This window comes from Moschus berezovskii, chromosome 6, assembly GCF_049115385.1.
Source record: "Moschus berezovskii isolate FMDL1 chromosome 6, NW_MosBer_1.0, whole genome shotgun sequence".
Classification (NCBI taxonomy): Eukaryota; Metazoa; Chordata; class Mammalia; order Artiodactyla; family Moschidae; genus Moschus; species Moschus berezovskii.
The window spans coordinates 112,044,536-112,071,867 of NC_142465.1; the positions used below are offsets into that span (position 1 = coordinate 112,044,536).

At 53.7% G+C, this 27,332-nt stretch overlaps 1 protein-coding gene across 1 annotated transcript in view; it reads right to left on the reverse strand.

Moving 5' to 3' along the window:
• The window catches only part of CACNA2D4 (calcium voltage-gated channel auxiliary subunit alpha2delta 4), a 70,099-nt gene that overhangs the window by 29,994 nt on the left and 12,773 nt on the right, over nt 1–27,332 (reverse strand). Inside the window, exons 12-26 of the mRNA XM_088837053.1 lie at nt 26,912–26,990; nt 25,204–25,352; nt 24,111–24,173; nt 23,271–23,351; nt 22,700–22,774; nt 21,989–22,075; nt 21,402–21,473; nt 16,262–16,323; nt 15,121–15,188; nt 14,641–14,686; nt 14,459–14,556; nt 12,888–12,981; nt 6,364–6,459; nt 5,271–5,398; nt 2,082–2,162 (exon numbers count right to left, since the gene is read on the reverse strand). Of these exons, the coding sequence (XP_088693179.1) occupies nt 2,082–2,162; nt 5,271–5,398; nt 6,364–6,459; nt 12,888–12,981; nt 14,459–14,556; nt 14,641–14,686; nt 15,121–15,188; nt 16,262–16,323; nt 21,402–21,473; nt 21,989–22,075; nt 22,700–22,774; nt 23,271–23,351; nt 24,111–24,173; nt 25,204–25,352; nt 26,912–26,990 (1,279 nt within the window). The remainder of the gene's footprint in view (nt 1–2,081; nt 2,163–5,270; nt 5,399–6,363; nt 6,460–12,887; nt 12,982–14,458; nt 14,557–14,640; nt 14,687–15,120; nt 15,189–16,261; nt 16,324–21,401; nt 21,474–21,988; nt 22,076–22,699; nt 22,775–23,270; nt 23,352–24,110; nt 24,174–25,203; nt 25,353–26,911; nt 26,991–27,332) is intronic.

Genomic DNA, 27,332 nt, shown 5'->3' on the forward strand with positions numbered 1-27,332 from the left:
TTCCTGGGTAGGGGGGGTAACTGGGGGGAGGTCTCAGCTGGACCCCTTCTGGGGAGGGGGGGTAACTGGGGGGAGGTCCCAGCTGGATCCCTTCCTGGGTAGGGGTAACCAGGGAGAGGTGTCCCCCTGTAACCCTGACGGGTACAGCAGAACTGGGAGACCAGCACTTGTGGGGGCAGAGGACAGGCCCCCGCAGCCTGCACAGGTGTGGGTGACACACAGGTGCGCTGTTCTGGGCACACGAGGTCTGAAGGCCTGCCGGGCTCACGCAGGCGCAGCTCTGGACAGAGATCCTCTGACCACAGCCACTGTGCTGCATACGGCTGCAGATGATGGCAGCCGCACATGATGCTCTGGATATTCCCCAAGCAGGCCTGGCACTCACAGAGACTTGACAGTGGGTCCTGATCACAACGGTACATTCCTAGAAATTTTGCATAAACTCTCGAGAAGCAACTGCTTAGCCGTCAAAGGATCCCTCCTCGTCCACCTGCCTGGCCCTTGGCTTGGGCTTGAGGCTGTCCTTCCTCCTCCTCCCCTGCACAGACATGGGGCGTGCGGCCCGCCTGTCAACACAGGCTCATGTGTACACAAGGGAAAGCACCACTAGGACAGCACTCAAGGGGTCAGGGAGGCTGAGCCACAGGCCAGGAAGAGGAAATTACAAAAGGAGACTGAAAGAAATGTAATTGAGGGAGAAAGGTCTCCAGCGCCCCAGCCCTGTCCTTTCGTACCCGTGCCCTCCCTCCTCCGGACCGTCAGAGCGATTGTCTGCAGCGAGTTAAACCACAGGCACCCGGACACGGTTTCCATGGCAACCCCTCCCGGCTCTAATTCAGCACTGAGTTAAAAATGATATCAAATAATTGGAGAGAGCAGGAGAGCACAGCCAGCATCCTGACCCCACCCCCCCAATGCCTTCCTTTCACCGGGCATTCAGGTGTGGTAGATGAGATGATCACGTCATAGAGGGGGGCAGGTGGGCCACAGACTCAGCCGGGGTCCCGGGATGGTCTCTAGGGCCTGGGATCAGCAGCCCAGGTGAAGGACAGAAAGGGACAGAGCAAGTTCCTCCCACGTGCCCTGCTGCGCAGCCTCAGGACACCTGTGACACACATATTTGTGAACAAGGGTGCTGAGCAAACAGACCCAGCCACTTGCTCCCGCTTCATCCAGATGTGGGCGGCACCGTGCCCTCGCTGGGGCGGGCAGTCTGCCTGCCTGGGGGCTCCTGCCTGCGCTTCACCCTGCACCCAGCCTGGGGGAGAAGATGTGAGGGTCCCGACCCCCAGTGCTGGCCCCCAGCATCTGCTGAGTCACCCTTGTGGGGGTGCCCAACCCCAGCACTCACAGTGGTGAGACCCCAAGGACCTGGCAGGTCTGAGCAGTGGAGGTTGGATGCAGGACTCTCATCACACAGGCCTCATGGCTCTCAGGCAACTATCAAAGGAGCCAAGGACCTTCCTAGGCTCCAAGACGTTGGGGCAGCCTGCGAGTCTCCCTGGGTGCTTTCGCGGATTTTGTCGCCAATTGCAACACAGCGTTGTGATCCCACACCTTCAAGAGGTGATCTGAGCTCAAATTCTAGTTCATTAACTATTAGCCATGAGGCTTTGGGCAAATGATGTTTCTGGGTCTCAGTTTCCTCATCTATAAAATGGAACCAAACCAGATCACCGCAGGGCTGGATGAGAACTGGTACGGAAACACTGGGCTTGCGTAGGGGTTCAGACTTCAGGGTCTGAGTCATAAGCCCCCTCTTCCCTTTGGTGGACAGTGGAGAAGAGAGCAGCACGCAGAGGGTGGGAAGGAGGTCTGGGTGGTCTCTGTCCTGGGTGGCCTCGAGCAGATCTCTTCACCTCTCTGGGCTTCACTTTATGCATGAATACTGTTAGATCTGAGGCGTCACGGTTTTACAAACAAAATGACTCAGGAAGACTCCTCTCACTCCCCGGCCCCACATTTCACCCGTACAGACTGTGGCCTCGCAGACAACATGCAGGGCCTCCTGCAACACCTGAGCCTTGCTCTCGACTCTGTCTCCCCGCCGCCCGGCCTTGCAGCCCCGGGGCAGCCCCTACCTGCAGCGATGGCCGTCCTGTTGTCCACGCTCACGGCTACGGCTGTGCTCACCGTCACCACCGCAGGCTCGTTGGGACTTTCTGGGGGAAAAATTGCCAAGTCACATTTTCAGCACCTGAGGAGGAGCTGAGGGTGGGGTGGGCTGGGGAGCCTGGTAAACACCATGTTCCCCGAGCAAGTGGGGGGCTTCCAGGGGGCTGCCTGGTACCACCCACCTCTGGTCTTTGTCGAGTGCCTCTTACATGTGCCCTAAAGGCAGGATGCCTCCCACCTCTCTGTGCAGCTCTGAAGCTGCCAGGTGGTCCCTGCCCCTCTGGATGGTGTAGCATCGCCAGGTCCCCGACTGCGGACTGGACTGCCTGCAGCTGCCTGCTGGAGCTCAGGGACCCCACTGGAGCCCACCCAGGGGCTCGTGTGGCATCTCAGCGCCCTATCGAGTGGGAGATGGGGTGTGTTCCGGACAAGGTGCTGGCTGACCCTGGGTTGTCCTTCATCAGTCACGTGAGTCAAGGTGACGATGACAGCCCCTTCAGGAGCCAGATGCCAGAGCTGCATGGGGCCCAAGGCCGGCTGGCGTCTGACACATCCACAGAGCCCCCAGAAACCCTGGGGGCCTCCATGTCACCGCCCGCTTGGCAGCAGTGCTCTGGGGACTCGGCCAGGCTCTGGGGCCCGCCTGGAGGTGCCTCCCCAGCTCCGAGGAGAGCCAGGCTGCCAGGCGAGGCACCAGCTCGAGCTCTGCATCCGCCCAGAGCGTCCGCGCTGAGGGGTGTGGACGAGCGCACCCGTGGCTCCTGGACTTCACGTCCCTGGACCTGCTCTTCAGGGCACTCTTGTCCACGGGGTCAAGTTCCTCACTAAGAATCCCGAGAAAGAGATACAGTTTTATCACGTGCTCTCCTGTTAGAATGTCTTTCATCAGACGCTGCTTGAAACAAATAGGTCATGAGACTTCTAGTGTCAGCCGTGAGGAAACTTAAATCAACCACTGGTTTCTCCTATTTGCTGTTTCCAGGCCAGCACCACCCATCACACCTTGCTGGGACCAAGTATCTCACAGAAATGGAAAATAACTCTGATCTAGGAACTGACTCTACGGAAGGTTGTCCTGGGGTCTAGGAATTCACTATGATGAAGACACAAGGGAACACACGTCTCTGAATGGGTGGCCGCTTGTCTCCCTCCTTTTCTCTGAAACGGAGGCCAGCTTCCCCCGCTTGCTTCTAGAAATGTCTGGACGATACTGATGGGGTGACCCCCGCAGGCTCTCCCGGCTGCAGGCTGCTTCCAGGACAGACTCCCTGTGTGTGCTCCACGGGCTTGGAAGGGACACCTGCACGAGGGGTGGGGCCCTGATGACACCATCTCTGGGGATGTTGAGTGTCTTAGCACCTGGGTCATTGGGCAGCTACCCGGCCCCAACACATGGCTGCATGAGCCAGCTACCAGGGGGTGGAGGCAGGGCCTGGTGCTGGCCCCAGAAGGGGGGCTGTGGGTATGGAGGCCACAGGCCTGAGCCGCCAGGACTGTGGCGAGAGCCTGCTCCGTGCTGGCAGTCTTAGCACGGACTACAAGAGATAGCTCAGCTCGGGCAGGGCTCGCCCTGGGGTCAGGCGGAGGGTTGGGAGTCAGCCTGGGGAGGCGGGCCTCCCCTCATCCTGCAGCTGAACCCTGCCTGCCTCCTCGGGGTCCCCCATTAAATAGGTTGTTTTCTCTCTCTGCAGTAGGGGGTGGCAAATGTATGCGGGTCCCCTTGCTGTCCCCAACTCTCCCTCCTCGCCTTGCACTCAGCTCCACCCACGGCCCTCCTGCCCACTCACCCCCCCAAAGCTACTAGCAGGATCGTTCTGGTAATAGCGTGGGCAGGAGGGAGCCTGCCACCCTGGCAGGGGGCGCAGGGTGCTGCCCAGAACCTCTGAGGACCTCACGGACCTCCAGCTCTAGACATATGAGAAGGAGGAGGTGCCCCTGAGGCTTGAGCTCCATGTGGGAAGGGGCTTCTCGTGGGCACATCTTGGGGTCACAGCCTCCCTCCTGCCCCACCACCGCCTTACGCACAGTGAAGTGCGGTGAGACCCTGGCCCTGTGTCTCCCTCCCCCCAACTGTGTGGTCCTGGTGAGCCTCAGACTCTGCCTGTGTAAGAAGAGGCCGTGCACACCAGATGAGCTACGTGTGGGTAAGCATTCAGTAATGCGATGGGAGGGTGGACAGGAAGGCGTCTGGAGGGTGGCCGTGAAGGGGCCTGGGCCTCCCCCGCCCTCAGCTCTCGCTGGGCCGCCTGAGGGGTCAGTGGTGGCGGTGATGGACAGGCACCTTGGAGGTAGGACAAGCCTCCACCCCAAGTCGACCCCTAGCCACCCTCCTCCCCTTTCCTCCACTCTCGCCCCCTTGGCTCACTCGGCCTGGTGGACGTGGATACTTCTGGGCCCTCTCGCTCACTGTGCAGGGTCAGAGCCCCAGAGGGGACTTGTGGACCCTCTCTGGACCACAGGCTCTTCAAGTGCGAGTCGAGAGAGCGAGGTTTTGCGCTTCCAGGGGCCAGTCTGTACTGAACATTGTGCAGCTTGCTTGGGGCTCTGTTGAAGCTGCTTGGCTTCTTTTCTGGGCTATCTCTTGCAGTGCGGGCTGGGTTAGGGGTTGGGGGCTGCAGCTCTGAACGCACCCCTGCAACCCTTGGAATAGCAGGCCTGTGCTGACTGGGGCCTGAAGCCCATTCACCACCCTCCTCAAGCCCTTCAGCCCTTGGTGACCTGGCAGCCGGGAGGCACCTTGTTATTACTGGGAGTGGCTGAGGGGCTGGCCAGGGCTCAAGGTTGCCCTCCTGGGAGATGTCAACAGCCCAGTCCTCTCATCCCCACTGTGGAATAAAGTCTGTTTCTTTCATGGTATGAACATCTGTCCGAGACACTCAGAAGTTTAAATAGAAAATTCTTAGAGGCCAACTGTCCCAATAGCCTCCTATGCAGAATCTGGGCTGGAATCCAGCCCTTTTTGACTTTTGGGTCAAACCTCTCTCCTTTGTTCTAGCTTTTAAATGGCATCGTTGACTGCTGACCAGGGAATGAAATGACCCACCATGGGTGTGGGTGGAGGCCAGTGGGGAGGAGACCCTGAGGTCTGGATGATTGTCTTGTATCTCTGGGGGTAGGGGAAATGCCCTAGCCGTGGAGCTCTGGGGATGACTTACCTGGTCCTTCTGCTGAGCGGAGGTTGAAGACCATGCTGCCGGGAGGATGCTCGGCAGCCTGGCGGTACCACAGAGGGAAGTGGTCCAGGGTGAACATGCTGTCCTTGTCCGCCGGAGTCAGGAACTTCCTGCAAGGAGAAAGACCTGGCACGTCCCCTAGATCCGGGAGCACAGTCATCCCTGTCTTCTTGTTCTTACAAGGTCACCATGGCCGAGCCAGGGGAGTGACTCCGCTCTGCCTTGGCAGAGGTGTAGGCAAGAAAGATTAGCCCCTAAGTGGGCATTGTCCCAGATGATGTTCCCTGGCAATTCCCGCCTTTTCCAGAATCAGATGCTAGTGCATCAGCAGGCACACTATAGGAAGAGCAGGGGTTCTGCCTAATGAAAGACCTTCATCTTCCTATAAACTCCTCATGCTTCTTCTGGATAAATACCCTAATTCCTTTGTTGCACTAATTAGCGTGTCTGCGGGAGAAAACCGCACAGAGGGGCAAATGTGGGCATGCTCAGTCGTGTCCGATTCTGCTCTTTATGACATGCTGGCAGGGTGGTCCCAGGTTGGGTGGGATTCTCCTGGAATTCAGGCTTTGCCAGCAGTGGGGCTCCTCAGACTCAGCACCGTGGACATTTGGGGCAGACACCGTCGCGGGCCGCCCCCTGCACTGCGGGTTGCACGGCCGCACCCCTGGTTTCTACCTGCTGGATGCCGGTAGCAAGCCCCTCTTCCCCAGCTGTGACAACAGAAACATCTCTGGATATTGCCAGGTGAACTAGGGTGGGAGTGGGAGGCAGAATCGCGGGCTCAGGGGAGGGCGAACGTCGTCAACGAGAATGGCACGATTAGATCCAGCCGGTCACTCAGAGATGCATCCTGGTGGGTGCCCGCGTCTGTTCCCCTCTTGGGGTGACTGTCTCCCTCCTCTGCTTGGGACCTGTCCAGGGTGGTCTGAGCCTGGGTAGGAGGCAGGTTTCTCTGGCTTCCCAGTCTGTCAGACCCACCCCTTCTTCCCCTACAATCCTGGAGTCCAGCATCAGGCTGTTCACTGACCACAGCGACACCCCAGGGACTCTGCTCCCAGTGCCCGGGACTCACTTGTCAGAGACCTTCTCGGAGCCCACGAACAAGCTGCTTCTGAGGAGCCCGGCCCGAGTGCCCAGGAAGGCCATGTCCACCACTTGCTCGGACTCGCTGTGGGCAGACAAAGCAGGTGTCATCAGGCTGGGCCAGGGCGGGTGCCAGGGAGGACCCACAGGCCCCTTCCAGAGCCGGGTCCTGCGGTTGATCTCTCAGGGGCTGCCGGGCACCAGCTTTTGCTGTTGTGAGATCCCCAGGCAGCACCGGCCCTTGCTTGGTGTTCCCTGGGCCTCTGCCCGCTGCGTGCACTCAGCTTTGGGGTGGAGGTTGGCTCTGGAAGACAGAAGGAACTCAGGAAGAGAGGTTTTAGCCTCAGGATGTAAGGAAAGTTACTCCTCGTGCCCAGCACGCGCTCAGCACCGTGTCCTGTGAAGCCGGTTTCACATATATGCCTTATTCCTGAGATTGGGAAGGAGCAGACTTTCACGTCTACCCAGAGAAGTCTGGGCAGACCAACAAGATCTGGGGAGGGCCCACGGGTTGGAGGGCCCTGAGCCTTCTCACAGGCCCAGAGTGGCCCTATGGAGACCATGCCACACGGGAGGCTGTCACTTTTTTAAAAATTTACCTTTTATTTTTTGGCCACACTGTGCAGCACATGGGAACCTAGATTGACTAGGGTTCGGACCGACGTCCCCTGCATTGGAAGTGTGGAGTCTTGACAACTGGATCACCAGGGAAGTCCCAGATTTCAGCTTTACTGACGTATAACTGACGTAAAATTGTAAGGTAGTTTAAGCATGTGTCATGGTGATTTGATATATGTATATATTGTGAAAGGATTCCCTCCATTGTGTGGGTATATGTGTGTGTGTGTGAACACTTACGTTCCACTTTCTTAGCTCATCTCAGTTACAAAATCCAGTGTTCTGAGTAGAATCACCACCCTCAGTCCCTACTCATCTTACAAGGCCTGTCCCCTTCCCGTCTCCTCCCCCACCGCCCCTCCAGCCCCCAGCAATCACTTTTTCACTGTTTCTGAGTTAGTTACCTTTTTAAAAAAAGATTCCACATGTAAGTGATACTACACAGTATTCATGTGTCTCTGTCTGGCTCATTTCATTTAACATAACGCCCTCTGGGTTCATCCATGTCATTGCAAATGGCAAGATTTCCTTCTTTTTTAAAGGCCGAGTAATAGTCTGTTGAGTATACATACCACGTCTCCTCTTTATCTATCCATCCATCCGTGGACGCTTAGGTTGCTTCCGTGTCTTGGATGCTCTGAATAACACAGCAGCAAACAGGAGCGTGTAGACATCTCCTCAGTAGTCTTTGTTCCCTTTGGATAAATACCCAGAAGCGGGGTTGCTGGATCATGTGACAGTGCTATTTAAATTTTTGGAGGAACCTCCACATTGTTTTCCACAGTGGCAAAACCAGTTTACATTCCCACTGACTGTGCACAGCGGTGTCCTTTTCTCCACATCCTCACAAGCACTTGTTATCGCTTGTCTTTTTGATAATAGCCATCAGATAATCACGATGCTGTGATCACTCACCTAGAGCCAGACATCCTGGAATGTGAAGTCAAGTGGGCCTTAGAAAGCATCACTACGAACAAAGCTAGTGGAGGTGATGGAATTCCAGTGGAGCTATTTCAAATCCTGAAAGATGAAGCTGTGAAAGTGCTGCACTCAATACGCCAGCAAATTTGGAAAACTCAACAGTGGTCACAGGACTGGAAAAGGTCAGTCTTTATTCCAATGCCAAAGAAAGGCAATGCCAAAGAATGCTCAAACTACAGCACAATTACACTCATCTCACACGCTAGTAAAGTCATGCTCAAAATTCTCCAAGACAGGCTTCAGCAATACGTGAACCATGAACTTCCAGATGTTCAAGCTGGATTTAGAAAAGGCAGAGGAACCAGAGGTCAAATTGCCAACATCTGTTGGATCATCGAAAAAGCAAGAGAGTTACAGAAAAACATCTATTTCTGCTTTCTTGACTATGCCAAAGCCTTTGACTGTGTGGATCACAATAAACTGTGGAAAATTCTGAAAGAGATGGGAATACCAGACCACCTGACCTGCCTCTTGAGAAACCTGTATGCAAGTCAGGGAGCAACAGTTAGAACTGGACATGGAACAACAGACTGGTTCCAAATAGGAAAAGGAGTACGTCAAGGTTGTATATTGTCACCCTGCTTATTTAACTTATATGCAGAGTACATGAGAAACGCTGGGCTGGAAGAAGCACAAGCTGGAATCAAGATTGCTGGGAGAAATATCAATAACCTCAGATATGCAGATGACACCACCCTTATGGCAGAAAGTGAAGAAGAACTAAAGAGCCTCTTGATGAAAGTGAAAGAGGAGAGTGAAAAAGTTGGCTTAAAGCTCAACATTCAGAAAACTAAGATCATGGCATCTGGTCCCATCACTTCATGGCAAATAGATGGGGAAACAGTGGAAACAGTGCCAGACTTTATTTTTCTGAGCTCCAAAATCACTGCAGATGGTGATTGCAGCCATGAAATTAAAAGACGCTTACTCCTTGGAAGGAAAGTTATGACCAACCTAGACAGCATATTAAAAAACAGAGACATCATTTTGCCAACAAAGGTCCATCTAGTCAAGGCTATGGTTTTTCCAGTGGTCACATATGAATGTGAGAGTTGGACTGTGAAGAAAGCTGAGCGCCGAAGAATGGATGCTTTTGAACTGTGGTGCTGGAGAAGACTCTTGAGAGTTCCTTGGACTACAAGGAGATCCAACCAGTCCATCCTAAAGGAGACCAGTCCTGGGTGTTCATTGGAAGGACTGATGCTAAAGCTGAAACTCCAATACTTTGGCCACCTCATGCAACGAGTTGACTCACTGGAAAAGACTCTGATGCTGGGAGGGATTGGAGGCAGGAGGAGAAGGGGACGACAGAGAATGAGATGGCTGGATGGCATCAGCGACTCGATGGACATGAGTTTGGGTGGACTCCAGGAGTTGGTGATGGACAGGGAGGCCTGGTGTGCTGTGATTCATGGGGTCGCAGAGAGTCGGACACGACTGAGCGACTGAACTGAACTGAACTGAAAGATGACTGAGATCTCTTTTTTTCAGGATGACAGTGAACCCAGGATGTTAATGTGTTTACCGTGCTCTGATCCACAGCTGCTGTTACCACACCTGCTGCCTCTCATCTGGTGAGTCCACTCGTGCTGTCCGACTGCCCCTTGTCTGACTGGTGAGAGCCTCTTTGGTTTATCCCCAATGTCCTGTTACCACCACCTCCTTAGTCTTTACTGACTTGCACTTGGGATGACGAGATGCTCCCGGCTCATTCTGTCCACCTCCTGCCCCCGGTCCTGGAAGCAGACACTTCTCCAGGGGTCACTGGCTCATTTCAGCAAGGGCTTCTTAGAGTGAACACTGAAACTCCACATGGTTGGGTCTGGGGTGCTCATTGAGGTTGGCCCTTTCAGTGGACAAGGATCTCCTCTTTGTTTCTTTCAAGGAAAATACATCATGAGTTCATTGATATTTCCAATTCATATTTAATGTTCCATCTAAACTTTGATTTAAAAAATCTGCACCGCGGGGCTTTCCTGATGGTCCACTGGTTCAAGTTCATCTTCCAGTGCAAGGGCTGCAGGTTTGATCTCTAGTCAGAGAGCTAAGATTCCGCATGCCTCCGGGCCAAAAAATGAAAACACAAAGAACAGAAGCAATATTGTAACAAATTCAATAAAGACTTTAAAAATGGTCCACATCAAAAAAAAGCTTAAAAAATATTTGTGCCTCTTTTTTCGTCTGCTGAAAATCTTGTTCCTAATGACATTAGTGACACTGTTTGCCCTGTTTATCCATGTAGTTTGGAGTAACAGTGCCAATAAATATAGTGTCTAGAAATGTGCTTATGGAACACAGTTTTTAAGATTTTCATTTGTTTATAGAGTTCACAGTTCTGTGTTTTCAAGTCCCTCGACAGAAGTCCCTGCTGTGTGGTTATTTATTCACAACCAGGTTTGTTTCACTTGCTTTCAAATTTTCAGAGTTTATTTTTTAAATTTAATTTCATTTTATAATGACATGATTTACACAGTCCCAGAGTCAAATATGCAAAGTAAGCCATGTTCAGAAGACTCTGTTTCTGTCTCCATCCCTCTGCTCCTTCATTCTTCTTATTAGTAAGCTTTTTGCTTGTTTATTGTTCCATTAAAAATATGTGGGCATATATGCCTACATGCACACGCACGCGCGGGTTTCTCTGTGGAGTTTGATGTAATCCCGCTTGTCGGTTTTTGCTTTTGTTGTGCTTGCCTGCGGAGACAGATCTAGAAAGATCTTGTCAAGACTGATGTCTGGGCTTCCCTGGTGACTCAGTGGTAAAAGAATCTGCCTGCCAGTCCAGGAGACATGGGTTTGATCCCCGATCCAGGAAGTTCCCACAGACTCTGGGGCAACTAAGCCTGTGCTCCACAGCTGTTGGGCCTGTGCTCCAGAGCCCGGGAGCCACAACCACTGAAGCCTGAGCACCCCAGAGCACTACAAAAGAGGTCACCACAATGGGGAGCCCCGAGTACCAAACAGAGAGCAGCCCCCGCTCTCCGCGACCAGAGAAAAGCCTGCGCAGCAGCGAAGACCCAGTTTATCCAAAAATAAATAAATAAATAACTTTTTTAAAGATCGATGTCAAGAAGCACACTGTCTGTTTTCTTCTAGGCGTTTTAATAGGTCCAGGTCTTATATCTAAGTCTTTAATGCATTCTAAGTTGATTTTTGTTTATGGTGTGAGACAGTGGTCTATAATTTATTTTCCCTCTTTCTTTTTTTTTTTGTGTGACTGTCTGGTTTTCCCGACACCATTTGTTAAAGAAACTGTCCTTTCTCCAGTGTATATTATTTGTTCCTTTGTCAAGTTGGAGTTACCCATGTATTTCTGGGCTCTCAAATCCGTTCCATTGATCCACGTCTTTATTTTTCTGCCAATACCATGCTCTTTTGATTATCCCAGGTCATCTTTCCTGACGCACTCCCTGGTCAAGAATATCTGCTCCTCAATGTCCCCCCGACATTAAAAACATCAGCTAATTTCTGAACTTGGAAACATAAAGACTGCCTCTTCTCACCAAACCCAATGACCACCCCCCCCATGGTAGAAGGCAGGACAGTACAGGGGGCCAAGAGTCCAGCCTCTGGAAATAGGCTGCCTAGTTTTGACTCTGGCTCTGCCACTAATGAGGCAGATGACCTTGGGCGAGTTGCTTATTCATTCCGCCTTGGTTTCCTCATCTGTAAAATGGGGATAATGATAGGATCTATTTTGTCAGGTTGTTGTGAGGGTCAAATGGCTTCATGTACACTAAGTACTTGGAACAGTGCTGGCCCACCATATTCTTCATTCTTTAGTTTCATTTAATTTTGAATAGATAACACAGGGCTCCCCAGGTGACTCAGACGGTAAAGAATCTGCTTGCCAATGCAGGGGATGGGGGCTCAGTCCCCGGGTCAGGAAGATCTCCTGGAGGAGGGTGTGGCAACTCACTCCAGTTATTCTTGTCTAAAGAATCCCAAGGCCAGAGGAGCCTGGCGGGCTACAGTGCATGGGGTTGCAGAGTAGGACACAACTGAGGGACTGAGCTTGCACACACATTCACGTGGGCTCAACATGGCACCAACAATTACACAGAGAAAATCTCTCCGCCTGGGGTCAGTCGTCTGTGCTTTTACCCGGAGCAGCCAGTGAGGACTCTTTGCTACACAGTCTTCCGTATAGATTTATATATGTACACATACCCCTACCTAGTATGTTTCTGCCCCTTTAACAGAAACGGGAGCATATCACCATGCACTGTTCCATGCCTTGCTTTTTTAATTAAATGCTTGTTCCTGTAAGGTTCTGGTGGTGTTTTCAAGAGGAAGCACTGATTATTAAATGTCCAGGAGAGGTCTGGCATCGCTGGGATGCGGATGCTGACTCTCACTGCTCAAGAACAGGTGTGGCCCCTGCATCCTTCAGCTCAGCAGTGCCCCCCTGGCACTCACGTGTGCACTCACATGCTCACATCTGTCTCTTCCCACCTTCCCGCGAGACACGGGCGCCAGGTGAAGAGGAGCAGAGCGAGAGAGGACTCAGCAAGGTCATGTTTGAACCACACGCAGCCTCGACCTCACCTGCTGGAAATGGGCCCCAAGGGCTTGAGCTGCACTGTTCGGGGGCACTTTGGCTGATGCCTGCCCCCCGCCCCCTGCCGCCAGTTGGAGCCTGGCACCGAGGGAGGGGTTCTGGGAACTGGGCTACAGGGTGTGGTAGAAGCTCACCACCACACCCTGAAAGCTCTGTCAAGTCCCGGCCATCCCGGGGGGCTGTGAGGGTCGCCGTCTTCCCATGTCTGTGAGTGTGACTCCCCCATGTCTTCCCACCCTCCCCTCTTCTTAGGCCAAAGGACCTGGGTGGTCTCCTGAGCTGCCCACCAGGTTGTGGGAGGCCCTGCCTTGACCCAGGGACCCTGGGGGTGGGACCCCAGCCGCACCAGGACCTACTCAGAACTGTTGAGGGCCAGCGCCGTCCAGTATGCCTCCATGGGGGCCGTGACCACCGCGTCAAACAGTGCCTCCTGCAGCAACTCCTCGTCACCTGGGGCAAAGTCCAGAGACCACCCGCTTACACCCCTGTGATTACGTGAGCTCAGCTCCCACGGGCCTAGAGGTGCCTCAGAGAAGGTCTGGAATACTCAGAGCCCCTGCTCTCTGCCAGAGAAGGTCGTCTAGGGAGGCCGTGTCCTCTGCCCCAGTGGGTGGGCAGAACTCAATGATTCCCAGGCTTCTCCAGCTCATCAGGAGGCCTGCCCGCCAGCCACCCCTGCCTCCCTCTCCCCAAGAACTGGCTTTGGGGCCTCTGCATTTCCTGGTCTGATGCTTCTGCCCTATCTCTGCCTGGATGGCCCTTTCCTTCCCTCCCTTTCTCTAAAACGTTTGTTGATGTTTATTGAGGTGAAATCTACACAACAGACACCCTACGGATGGCATGCAATCTGGCGTTTACACTTGCACAGAGACCAGCAGCCCCCTCCACGACACCGAGTTCTCATGGCCCCGGAGGAGAGCCATGTGGCGGATCCTTTTACCCTCAGCTTGAGTGACGCCGCTGATGAGGGTCCCCCTTCCCCACACAATATCTACTCATGGCCTCATTGACCCTGCAATGACTAGCCTGCTGTTGCTGAGTCGCTTCAGTCGTGTCCGACTCTGTGCGACCCCATAGACTGCAGCCGACCAGGCTCCGCCGTCCCTGGGATTCTCCAGGCAAGAACACTGGAGTGGGTTGCCATTTCCTTCTCCAATGTGTGAAAGTGAAAAGTGAGAGTGAAGTTGCTCAGTCCTACATCCACTCAAGTGCTGGTCCCATCACCTGGCTTCTCCCCCAACCCACAGACTCCGTGATCACACGGCCTGGTCTAGGGTCATCAGAAGCTTCACTGATGAACACCACCACCCCCTCCCCACATGGCTGGCTGGAGAGCGTGTCTGGCACAGACTTGTGTGTGGAATGAGTGAATGAATGAGGCCTTGTTGGGATGGCATGGGAGGTGGTGACTTCTCTCGGAGGACATTGATGTAACAGGATAATCTGCGCCTCCTTCCGAAGAGGAAGAGACAGGACCCCGTGCCAGGTGGCCCTGGGTGTGTACAGGGACCCGGGGTTACCTGGACCCGACTTAGGGAACACTCACAGATCATAGGCTGCAGGAGAAGAGGCCTTGAGGGAGCCTCACCTTGCCTGCTGGCTGGGGAATGGGGGCGGGGGTCCCTACTGAGTGACGGGGACAGATCTGACGGGCAGGCCAGTGCCCGTCACTGTAGGCCCTTAACAGTGCCTAGCGGACAGAGGCTTAAAGGGACCCTGGTCCCTGCCATGGGGACACATCCATGCCCTTGCAGGTCTCAGAGGCCTCGTCACTGGTGTGGCCCTGGGGGGCTGGCTGTGTCCTCTCCTTCAAGGGGGTCTCTCTGGTCTCTCTGAGCCATCTGTGAATTCTTCAAGCAGGGCACTCCAGCCCCCACCCAGCCCTCCGTCCCCACAGAGTCCCGAGCTTGGGCCAGGGGACACTCACACTCCAGGGCGGGGTCCTCCTGGGTCAAGAAGCGCACCACAGCCTCCAACTGGCTCAGCTTGCGGTGCTCTGGGTCGATGTCCGTGATGCAGTAGATCCTGGAAACCCGGCAGAGCCCGTTACCCCAAGTCCCTGCTGCCCCCCATCCAAGCTCTGCTCTGCGCCAGCCCCTGGGTCCTCACCAGTCGCCGGCCAGGCTCAGGTCTGGGTGAAGCAGGTCGTGCAGGCCTGAAAGCAGAGTCTGCACTCAGTCCGGGGCTCACGGACCCAGCACTCTAGAAGCCGCGTCAGGGGTAGGGAGGGCCAGCCGCATCCTGCTGGGTTCTCAGGCAGAGGTGGGCTCAGCGTGGAGCCCGATGGTATTATGGTCATGTTGCTCCCTAAATGCCTTCCTTCCCATCACCTCCTGTCTGCACCCTGCCTGCTGGGATAGCCCTCGAGGAAGCCTCGGCTTGCCTGGCTTCATCTTGCCCAGCTAAGCCCGGGGCCGTGTGTGTCCGGGGCTGCACCCTCAGTACGCAGGCCCACACCGGGAAGCATAGGCCCCTCTGGCTGCATGGCCCTGACTGCAGAGCCCTATCTGGGCTGGCCCTGCTCTGTGTCCCTAGAGAACCCAGTTTTCCTTGGAACTGTGCAGAAGTCCTGGGCACCGGCCGACCTACCTTCTTCCACTGACGTGTTCCCCAGGAGGATGTATTCTCCATGGCCTCGAGATAGCACCACACCCAAGCTGCAGGCAGAGCAGAGGACACAAGCTAGAGGTCAGCTGGGGCCCGGCCTGCTGCTCCCCAACTTGGGCCTTCTGAGCACACAGCCCACAACAGTGAGTGCCCCCCGCCCCCGCCCCCCGGCTCTCAGTGCCTCCCTCCCTGAACCTGGCAAAGACTTCTGCTTTGTCATCAGCCTCTTTCCTGAGAAGGACCTGGATGAGAGAGGACAGGGCCCGCTCCACTCCTGCTCTGTTGGATTCACCCTGGACCTCTCAGGGGCTCCGAGGATGGAGAAGGGTCTCAGGGTCCCACATGTCCCGTGGTCAGGGAGGCCCCACCCACCTGGAGAATCCCACCTCGCCTTCCTCTCCCTCCCAGAAGATCAACTTTTGAGACTTGGCTGATACCTGAACCATGTAGGGGGTTTATAGGGTCCTAGCTCCTGGGCTCCACCCCAGGAATCCCGAGTAAGAAAGGAAGGACCTGGACGCAATGTCACAAGTTCCTGTGGGTACCCCAGGGAGCAGTCGGGACTGAGAACCACCCTTCATAGAGCGATGGGGAATTCAGAGAGAAGGGGCATTTGCTCTTTGCACTGTATGATGCTAGAGCTAAACGTTTATCTGATGGGAGGGAAACTGAGAGACATTCAAGGCTTACCTCTCATCTTACAACTACTTACAATTGCATTACTTTAAGACCTCCAGGTAGATCATGACATTTATTAATAATTCTCTCAATACTGCAGAGAAGCAGCTATTATTATCACCCCCATTTTACAGATGAGACATATAAGGCACAGAACGGTTAAGTAATTTGCCTAAGATCACACAGCCTGTGAGTGGCGGAGCTGGGATTTCAACTTAGTTTAGCTCCTGGCCCTGCACACTGGGCCACACTGCAAACCGAATCATACAGCAAAGCAGGTGTAGATCTCAATTCTCCCAAGTGCAGACCTGGGTTTTTTTCTGTTATCACAAAATTGCCAACTACTTATGAGTGAATCCAGTCCCAGACCTGAAAGTCCCACCTGAGAGGTTGGCCCTGACATTGTACATCCCCAGCTCCCCCAAGTAAGATCCAGGCCCCTCACCTGAAAGGTGTGTCACTGATGTCCGTGAAGAAGTAGTCGTTGGTCAGGAAAAGAACCCGCTTCTGAAAGAGGCACCAGGGAAGGGTGCCGGCTGGGGTGGGAGTGCCAGCCACCCCTCCCTCCTTCCCCCTGTGCCGCCTGGTGCCCCACCCTCCCCTTATTATTCCGCCCCCCAACCCCACCCAAAGGCCTTCTCCCACCGGCACACTGCAGCCCTGGGGAACGTGTGCCTGACCGAGGTCCGTAGTCCAGACTGCATTGTCCCTATGGGGCCATGAGTTAACACGTGTACCACTCCGAAATGGAAATTTGAAATCTCAGTTACTGTCAGTTAACAGAAATGGAAACCTAGAAAGCCTGGCTGGCTGGTGGCCCCTGCGCTGGCCGGTGGCCGTGGTTCAGGAGGGACCAGCACAGGCTGCTGGCTGGAGCTCACACTTGCACGTCCCACCAGGAACCGCCCGCCTCTGGAGTCCAGACCCCTCTGGGCCTTGCTGCCCTTCACAGCTTCTCTTTCCTTTCAAAGCTGCCATGTTGAGGTTGAGTTGAATTTGCACAAGTCAGGGCATCGGGGGGTGTGCACTGTGGGTAAGACGGGAACAGGCATCCGACAGCCCTGGTCTAAGCCCTGCTGGCCACTCGCGGGCTGGTGAGCTTGGGTGAGTGACCTCATGCTTTTGGGCATCGCAGTTCCGTTTGTGAAGCAAAATCGACAAGAGCATCCCCCGTGGGCTGCTGGGAGGTGGTGAGGGTGTTTGTAGTGGGCGGGAAGGGCAGGGTTGACTTGGGCTCTGGAGCCCTGTAGGCTGTACCATCTGCATACACTTGGATGCCTCTGGGAAAGCTGCACACTGCACTTGGCCATGGGCCTGTCCTTATCCCCTTTGCCTTTGTTTCAGGCTTTTCTTCTGGGTTGGAAATTGGAGTAAGATGTTGGATGGGACGCAGAGGGAGAAGGTAGCAAAAAAGGTTTGTTTCAATAGGAAACCAGCCGTGGACCAAACCAGAAAGGAAGTTCCCAGGTCGGGCCTCATCCTGCCTGATGCCCTCTGACCGCCTCTGCTTCAGGCAGACACTCTCCGAGTTGGGTGGGGGGTCTGGGAGCCATGCGGGCAGCTGGGGGCCAACCAGGGCACTGATGGGCTCCAAGTGGGGCTGGTTTGAGTCTGAAACTGGGGAGCGTTAACATTTTTTTTCTGTCTCTTTTTTTCAGCTGAAGAAAAAGCTGAAACGCGCACATCCAAATGTATCATTTCAGCAGTTTTGATAAATGTACGCTGTTGAGGGATTACCTCCCGGGTTGAGATACGGATTGTGTGCAGCCCCTGCAATCGCTTTGCCTCCTTCTGGTCGGCCCCCCTTCCTGGGCGAGCTCTGCTCTGACCTCCATTCCCACAGGTTAAGCTTGCTGTTCTCACAGCACGAGCCCTTTCGTGTCCATTTCTGCTCCACGTAGTGTCCCTGAGATCCACCTGTGTTGTCGAGTGTGTCAGTGCTGTGTTCCTTTCCCTGCCGAGTAGTAAGTACTTCAGGGAGGTCAAGCCACAGTGTGTTTCCTTTCTCTTGGTAAGTACCAGGGAAGGAATTCCTTTGCAAAATAGGCAAATTATGTTTGCCTTTATAAAACACTGCCAACTTCCCCAAATTATTTTATTGTACTTCCACGAGCAATGTATGAACTCCAATTTCTCCACATCTTTGCCAGAATTTGGTATTATCAGTCTTTCAAATTGTAGTTATGTTAGAGGGTATGGAAGTAGTTTTAATTTGCATTTCCCTGACAACTAAAGTTGCTGGTTGGGCTTTTCGTGGGCTTGTTGGTCATGTCTGTTTCTTCATTTCTAGAAGGTCTGCTAAAGTGTCTTGCCCACATTTTTAAAATTACATTGTTTTGTTAGTAATCTGGAGAAGTTCTTTATGGTCTGGACACAGTCTATGTCTGGATTTTCATTTTCTTAACTGTGTCTCTGGATGAACAGAACTGTTTTCTGATGAAATTCAATTTTTCAAATGTTATTTTATGTTTAATGCCTTTGGCATTCTGTCAAAGAAAACTACATAACCTCAGTTTGTAAAGATTTTCACCTGCATTTTCTTCTAGAAGACTTATAGTTTTAGCTTTTACATTGAGAACTTTGTAAATGAGCGACATTCAAATTAATTTTTGTGTATGGTATGAGTATATCTCAATGACTTTTGATACATTTATTCAATTGTTCTGGTACCATTTGTTGAACAGTCTTTTCTTTCTCCATTGATTTGCCAAGGTGTCTTTATTGAAAATATGCTGGCGACTTGTGTGTTTTCTGTGTGTTTTATTTCTGTAGTCTCTACTCCATGGATCCGTTTGTCTATTCAGATGTCAATGCCACTCTGCTTGGTTACTGTAGCTTTGAAGTAAGTTTTGAAATCAGGTACTGTGAATCATCCATCTCATTCAACAAAAAGAATTTGTCCTTCCTTTTCAAGGGAGTTTTGGCCATAATAGTTCTTTTGCATATTCATATAAATTTTAGAATCACCTTCTTCTTTTTTTTTTTTTTACACTGTGAACTATTTTTAATGTGGAATGCTGCAATCAGCAGCTGCACACACAGCAACATGGGTGCCTTGCCAACATCATGATGAGCCAGTGAGTGAAGTCACTCAGTCATGTCCGACTTTTTGCGACCCCATGGACTGTAGCCTCCCAGGTTCCTCCATCCATGGGATTTTCCAGGCAAGAGTACTGGAGTGGGTTGCCATTTCTTTCTCCATAGAATGACCTTCTTCTATGTCTAGAAGTCTCTTAGATTTTTCATTGGAATTGTGCTGAATCTATAGGTTAATTTTGGGAGAATGGACATCTTAGGAGTATTGATTTTACAACCCATAAACATGGTTATACTTTCTTATTTAGTTTTTTATTTGACATGCTTTCTTCAGTGTTATGTAGCTTTCAGTGTAGAGGTCATATATGTGAAATTTATTCCTATTTTATTTGTGCTATGGAAATTGGAACTTAAAAGTATTTTCATTTTGCAAAAGTTTCTGGTTATATATAAAAGTATAATTGATTTTTATAACAGTGACTCTGTGTTCTGTGAACTGGCTAAATTTATCTGTTAGTTCCAGCAGCTGTTTTGCAAATTTGGGGGATTTTCTATGTGAACAATTATCTTGCTGTGAACAAAGATAGCTTTACTCTCTCCTTTCTAATTTTCATGCCTTTTATTTTGTTTCCTGGTCTTATTGCAAAGATAGGTTCTTGCCAAGTCCAAGGCAATGTTGAACGCAAGTGGTAAAACCAGACACCCTTACCAAGCTCACAATCTTAGAAAGTGTTCAGTCACTTACCACTGAAAGTGAACTTTTCCACACATGCTTTTTTTTTTAAATCAGATTGAGGACGTTTCCTTCTGCTCCCAATGAAGTTTTGTCAAGTGTGTTCAGCATGCTTTGGGGTAGCCAAGTGGTGGTTTCTTCTCATGTGTTAAAGCAATGGGGTAACGTCACTCTGTGCAGCTGTGTCTTACACTTGCTCACATTACAAACCCCACAACACAATGTCAACATTTTTCCTTTAAACAGTTGTCTTTTTGAGAAGTTAAAAGAACGATTGAAATCTTATCTTAACCCACGCATTTATCATTTCCAATGCTGCTCATTTTTCTTTGTGTTGATCTAAGTTTCCATCTGTGTCATTTTTCTTCTGCCTGAAGAATTTCCTAAGTATTTCTCTTAGGGTTGAACTCTGGTCTTCTCTATCTGAAACTGTCTTTATTTCACCTCTTTTTGAAGTGGGAGCACCCCGGCACCCGTGAGTGGGAGTCTGGTTGAGATGAGGGTGGAGGTGCCTGGAAGCCACCTCTGCCTTTTCTGGTTCAGGAGAAGGAACCGCTGGGCCTGATGGCTCATCAGAGAGGCTGACCGGCCTGCCTAAGGGAGGCCCTCTCAGTCCAGAGCTTGAAAACAACAGGCAGAGGCCAAAGAATTGACGCAGGTCCCAGTGAGAAGCAGTCCGCACATCTAAAAGGAATGCGGAGAGTTACTTTCCTTCCCAGAGCTTCCATGTTTGGCTTCCAGGAAGGCCCGTGTCTGTGAAAGAACCTGGGTCTAATCGCTGCTGACGGATGCCCATGTTCTTCCCTCGGAGGCGAAAGGGCAGCGGTAGTGGGAGGGAGGAGGTGACATTTGTAAATATGTCAAGGGACAATGCAGAGTCAGTGCCAGTCAGTGGGGCCTTTTACACAGAAAGAGGAAGCCGTCCCTTGTAAGTGACAAGTGAGTCTGTGGGGGCAAGAAGGCATCCCTGGGTGGACCCATTCCTGAAAATCAGCTCTGAGAAGCAGCAGTAATTTTCTACTTCTTCACAGATGACATGCTTAACAAGAGCTGCTAACAGTTTGCAAAATTAACTGTCACTTTCCCTCTTTCCAGGGGCTTCTCTGGTGTCTCAGACAGTAAAGAATCTGCCTGGAAAGCAGGAGACCTGGGTTTGATCCCTGGATTGGGAAGATCCCCTGGAGAAGGGAACAGCAACCCACTCCAGTATTCTTGCCTGGAGAATTCCATGGACAGAGGAGCCTGGCAGGCTACAGTCCATAGGATTGCAAAGAGATGGACACGACTGAGGGACTAACACCTTCCCCCTTTCCACCATAAACAACAAAAGGACCACAAAGCAGGCAGGTAAGGCAGAAAGAGGGCTTCCTAGGTGACGCTAGTGGTAAAAAACCCACCTGCCAATGTAGGAGACATGAGAGACGCAGGTTTGACTCCTGGGTTGGGAAGATTCCCTGGAGGAGGGCGTGGCAACCCTCTCCAGTATTCTTGTCTAGGAAGGTCGCAAAGAGTCGGATATAACTGAGCAACTTAGCATCCACACAAGGTAGAAAGAAGACCTGTGAAGGGCTGGGCTTGCTGCTGCTTCTCCCCAGGCTCCTGAGAGGCCAGCCCTGGAGAGGGGTCACTCCCTGGCCAAAGCTCTGTGGGGCTGATGCCAGCTGGGCCGGGCCGCTCGCTCGGGCCCTCCAGGCTCCAGCAAGTTCTCAAGATTTACACTCTGATTCAGCCAGCTCCCTTGTCACCACCGCCAACCTTAATTAACCAGGATGCCACATCCCGGGACCAGACCGCTGCCTTCTCCTGGAGTGCTTACCCCTCTGTCCAGCGGGACTTTGACGTCCATGGAGAGAGACCCGGTCTCCCCGTTGATCATGGCTGTTCTCAGCTTCGAGGAGAAAGAAAACGAAATCAGTTGCTCGGCACACACTGGAGTGTGGAGGCTCTGTGCCTCAGTTTAGAGGTCAACCCTGGGAACACGCTTGGTTTTCCCCTTTTCCCTGCGAGCAGCCAGGGTGGGAAAAGAGATCTGCTTCCAAGGCTCTATTCCCCTTAGCTGGAATTCTAGAATTCATCAAGATAAGGCTCCCAGTGGGCTGATGAGCGAGGGACACTGCGGCCGACCCTCCAGACACAAGTTCCTCCAGGAGGAGCTCCTGAAACCAAGGCTGGCCTACAGCCGCCCGAACCCAACCTCTGCGGCTACAGCCCGAGCTCCTTCAGCCTTGGAGGGAGCAGCTGTTATCTCTCTGGGGCCGTAGGGAGAACCATCTGTTAGCAGCATCACTTCTGCTTTGGGCCTGGAAAGTCTCCACCGAGGGAGCAGGGTGAGCTCAGTACCTATGCACTCCTCACCTCGGCCCCGCCGTCCAGCCACCCACCCTCTCCCCCTGCGCCACTCACTGTTCCAGCCTGGTCCTCCCACTCCACTTCCGAGAGGTCCACACTGTTGTAGTTGGGCTTGGGCTTCAGTTTCTTCCCCTCTCGGTACTGAGTTGGCAAGGCGGGGGAGAGACACAAGGTTAACACAAGGCCCTGCTCAAGCCCAGCCCTTTCAGAAGGCCCATGGGGCAGAGCCATAAACCAGAACATCTCAGCCATTCCTCCACCTGAGGCAGAGGGGCCCTGGCTAGCCTTCGTGACAGATGGTTCCTGGCCTCGGAGGGAGATCTCCTTTGAAAAGGAGCTTGTCCTGGTTTGAGACTCTAATTGTTAGAAAGTTCTTCCTCATCCAGAGTGGCAATCTGTCTCCCTGTGACTTTTACTACTGGACCACCAGAGATGTCCCTATATTGGGTTCTTAAATAGAATCCTTTCACTGTTTCAACTGTTTCTATAAACTACCCCCAAATCTGGGTGTGGTGGCTCAGATGGTAAAGGAGCTGCCCAGAATTTGGAAGACCCAAGTTCGAACCCTGAGTCAGGAAGATCCCCTGGAGAAGGGCATGACTACCCACTCCAGTATTCTTGCCTGGAGAATCCCATGGACAGAGGAGCCTGGCGGGCTATAGTCCATGTGGTCGCAGAGAGTCGGCCATGACTGAACACATACACATGAACTACCCCCAAATCCCTTATGGTTAAGACCCCAAGGCAAATAGGGTTGGCACCTACCAGGGGTCGGAGGTCAGGATGTGAGAGGATGTAGCCGTTGTTGGTGTTCAGAAAGGCGTAGCCATGCACCCCGAGCTGGGGAGACAGGGATCGAGGGGGAATCAGGGGGCCTTTGTGCAGGAAGCCTTGGACTGGGCAGGGAGGAGGGCCAGGATGGGAGAAGTGCCGGAGACCACAGAGCAGGACGCCGCTGCCGTGGCCAAGGATCCCAGCGGCCCCAGCCTCCATCCCCTCTGCTCTGCGCCTGCACATCGAGGGTGTGTATGTGGGGGGATGCTGGGGGAGTGTCTGGGTGTGGGACAGCAAGGCAGGATGTGGGGGTGATGTCTGGGGGGCATGTGCGGTTGTGGGATAGGAAGGCAGGATGTCAGGGTGTCTGGGGGCGTGTCTGTGTGGGGGATGGGGGTGGGATGTCAGGGGTGGAGTGTCTGGGGAGGGGGCATTAGAAGGAGGAATGCAGACCCCATCCCAGCTCTGGTCTCGGCCACGCTGTCTGCAGGGAGGCTCCTTAGCCTGCTGAAGTGGCTCCTGGCTGGCCTGTGACCCCACTCAGGGGCTGATCCAGGCTCACCTTGTACCGGGGCGCCAGCTTCATCAGCTCCCTCAGGGCCACGTCAGAGCCCACTACGCCCAGGAGGATGCCGTGGGACCGCTGGAAGGAAATGCCGGTGTCAGGGGATCCAGCTTCCCATGCGCGAGGCCAGGCTGGAACCCCGGCCCTCCCAGACCCGCAAGAGGAAGCCACTTGCACGTCAGGCGGTCCTCCCTCTGCAGTTAAGAGTTTAGGCTGAGATCCTGGAAAAAAAAACCTAGAACCTAGCAGAAGAGGCCCCAAGAGTAACCTCATGCTGGGAAGATTACTGTCCTGTATTAACACTGAAGTTGTAATATTTAAATGAAATACAGAGTTGAATGAAATATCAGCCTTCACAGCAGAGGCTAAAGTACTGGGATCCAGGGGGACCCTAATCTGAGGGCTAGGGGGCTCTGAAGCACACGGGACCTGTAAGGAAAGATTTTCTGGCCAGACAGAGGATGGGAGGCTCTTGAACTCCCCCACCAGAACCTTCACAGATAAGTCAAAGCCTGCCTACACCAGCAGGGTCAGTATCGCTTTGCTGGACGCCGGGCAGGTGACCCCTCTGGCCCAGGATCCCCAGGCAGGGTCCCACATCCAGAGCAGCTGGCCAGCACCTGGATGGGTGAGCAGAATCACAGGGAAGCTTCCGGAAGTGAGGATCCCACCCTGCCCTTCCCGACCCAGAGACGTGGGTTCCTGGGCACAGGGCCTGGAACCTGTGCTTACACCCGCCTATGGTGACCCTGAGGCCGTATCAAGAAGCTCAGGTCTAAAGATGCCGGCCGGCAGCCCCACTCTAACCTGGGCAGCTGCTCATGAGTGGCCACTCACCGTCTCATTCTTCTTGCTGAAGACAGGCATGGCCACGGTGGTCAGCAGCGCCAGGCTCTGTGCCTGCGGGGGGAGAACAGTCAGGGGGGTGGCGGGCCATAGGACAGAGTCTGCAGATGGGGACCCACGTCACCACGACTGCCCCCAAGGAGGCTTTCCTTCTCTGAATGAGGAGGAGAGTTGGCAGAAAGGCCAGAGGGGACGGGGCTGGAGGGGGACTGGGGCAGACACCACAGCAAGCAAAGCCCTGAACCAGGGCAGGTCTCAGAACTCTGAGCCCACGGTCCTGCCTCACACCCATTCACCCAGGTCTCTTATCTCAGTCATTCCAAGGAGGCAGGCACACCCACAGGACAGGTTCATCTGTGCATGAGCCCAGGAACAAAGGCTCAGACAGCAAGAGGACACGCCGAGGAGCCACCGGGGCACAAGTTCTGGCCACTGAGATGCCAGGTTAAGTGTCCGGTAAGACTCTGCGGACGTTTCCCTTAGAGGTGGAGTGTGCACCCTTCCCTTCCTCCACTGGAAGCCTAGAATGTGGCTGCCACCATTCTGAGTCCCTGTAGCCACTTGCACAAGGTGGGCCCCAGGGATGGCGTGGGAGGGGGCAGTGGGAGGGGCCAGGGAGCTTGTTGTCCACCTCCAGGCTTCCTGTATGGGAGAGGGAAACACATGTCCCTCCTATGGAAGCCACCGTTCCCAGGTCTCTCTTAATCCCAACCTGACACGGGGGTCTGTGTTTGTGATGGGGTTTGAGGAGAATCAGGACTGTCCCTTTCCTAGACATTCCATCTGACCGTCTACCTTCCAAGTCTGGTCCTACATGGGAGGGACCTACAAGTGTCTCATTGGACCCCGGGGTCCAAGGGAGAATGCCAGGTTAAGCTGCAGTGTCTGAACCACTGGTCAGTCCCCTTTCTTCCTGGAGTGGGTGGGAGAGGACAGGGAGGCAGGCAAGGAGCACGGAGGAGGGACAGTCTGGGGCTGAAGTCTCTGTCCAAGGGGGGGTGGCCCCTGGTGGGGAGGTCACTCCACAATGCCTCCCCAGGAGGTGCTCTGCCCACCCTTCCCCAACCCAGGAGGCCCCGCTTGCTCCCTGGGGCCCCACCTTGCTATCTATGTAGGCTTCGGTCCAGGTGATGTCGTGGTCGTGGTTGATGACCATGGGCCGGCTGAGCACATGCAGGTATTCCATCACGTTCTCCTGGGCATCTGCCAGTGTGGAGATCTGCGTGTAGTAGCCTGGTGGGGGAGAGGGTGGCTGTGGACGTGAGGTGCATACCCCCAGCTGCCGACAGCTCTTGGCTAGGAGCTGCCCTGGGTAAGGCATTGGGTGGTGCTTCTCCCGAGGCTGCCCTCTCCTGGGGAAGTGGTGCTGCCAGGACATGAAGGCCTGGCCCTGCCTGGACTTGGGAGAACCCCACCCCCACAAGATCTAGAGTTGCTCTGGGAGCAGCAGGGCCTCAACTCAGGGCACAAGGCTGCTCCTCACCCCCTGCACAGCTGTCCTGCAGGAGTGCATCCCATGGCAGACAGCTCTGTCCCGGGTCTTTTAACTTTTTATTTTATATTGGAGTCTAGTTGATCTATGTCTTCCCTGATAGCTCAGTTGGTACAGAATTTGCCTACAATGTGGGAGACCCCAGTTTGATTCCTGGGTCGGGAAGATCCGCTGGAAAAGGGGATAGGCTGTGTTAGTTTCAAGTGTATAGCATTTTTCAAAATTTAATTTTTGATTTTAAATTGGAACTCCTCACCGCCTGCCCCCCCCATGCCACCCCTCAGGTCTATTTGCAGAGAGCCTCCCTCCTTCTTTCTCCAACCACAGCCCTCCGTCAGTCATGGGGAGGGGGCTGCAGCTGAGGCAAATGCCGTACAGGCTGTGACTGGTTTAGCACGTGTCTGCTCACCATGGCCCACAGGACGCCTTCCCCAGCTCTGGAGAGCCGGGCCGCTTTTACTCCCAGGGCGCCCCTTGTCCCAGACACTTTGAGGGCCTTCCTCGCTCTCCGCATCTGACTCACTCCTCCTCTTCTTTATATCTCACCTTAGACGCACTCCTTCAGGAGGCCTGCCCTGACCCCCCAAGTGCAGGAGGGCTGCCCCCAACCCACACTTTGGGCAGCCTGTGCCCCTCTGCCCACAACTCGGTTCAGGTTGTCCCCTCACTGACGGCTCACGTGTGTGTGTCTCCCCGCCCCACCTCCCTGTCTTTCAGACAGAGTCAGGGCCATCCCTGCTATCCTGACCACATCCATTCCCCAGGGCTGGGACTGTCCGCCAGCCCAGAGCAGCTGCTCGGACATCCTGCTGGGGTCGAGCGGCCTGAATCAGCACCGTGAAGCCTGGGTATCGGGTTCTGGCCAGAGACAGATGAGGGCTGCTACACACAAAGCCTTATTCTAAAGAAAGCAATGGCCTGTACCCTGAGTCTGGAGCAGAACCGAGCCCATGGGCTTCATCTGCAGCAGCTGGAATGGAGGCTGGACACCAGAGAGCACTGACATTGAAATGTCAGTCCCCCCATCTGCCTGGTTTTCTGTGTGGCAGTTTAGCTAAAACCTCATTTGAAGAGATGGGCCTCCCTTGTGCAGACCTGAAGTCCCGACTTATGGGTGTGTCTCAGGGGGTGTGTTGTGGGGTGAGAGTCCCACAGGGAGCAAGTGACACCTGTTCTGATTGCCCGAGGAGGAAGGGGGTGGATGCAGTCACCTCCGCTTTGGGTTCCACACCAGAGCCCTGGCTCAGCACCTGTGCTCAGGAGAGGCCCCAGACACTCTGGCTCACGTGGCATCACCCACCTTTGTTGTTGCAGGCGATCCACTTCAAGCGGTCAGCAAAACTCACTTCCCTCCCAATCAGGTAGGTGAAGACCCGGACCTGGTGGACGAGACCTGTAGGCTTGAGTCCCGGCTGCTAGGGGCCTGGCTGCATCTGGGTCTAGGTCTGGGCTTTGGAGTCTGCATTTTCAGCCCTTCTAATCAGAAAAGGCCTGGGGCCTGGGCTCATGGCAAGGGGGATCCCTGCCTGGTGTGGGGGTCTGCCTGGTGAGGCTCACAGCCCGCAATTTTCCATCCCCACCATATTCTGTGCCCCTGAGTGGGGTTCTGGGGTCACCCTGATGTTGGAACATCACCCTGGGTTTCATGGGCTGAGCATGCAGACATGGCAGGAGGAGGCACTCCTTTGGCCTCCACTTCCCCGACACCCCTCCCCGAGAGG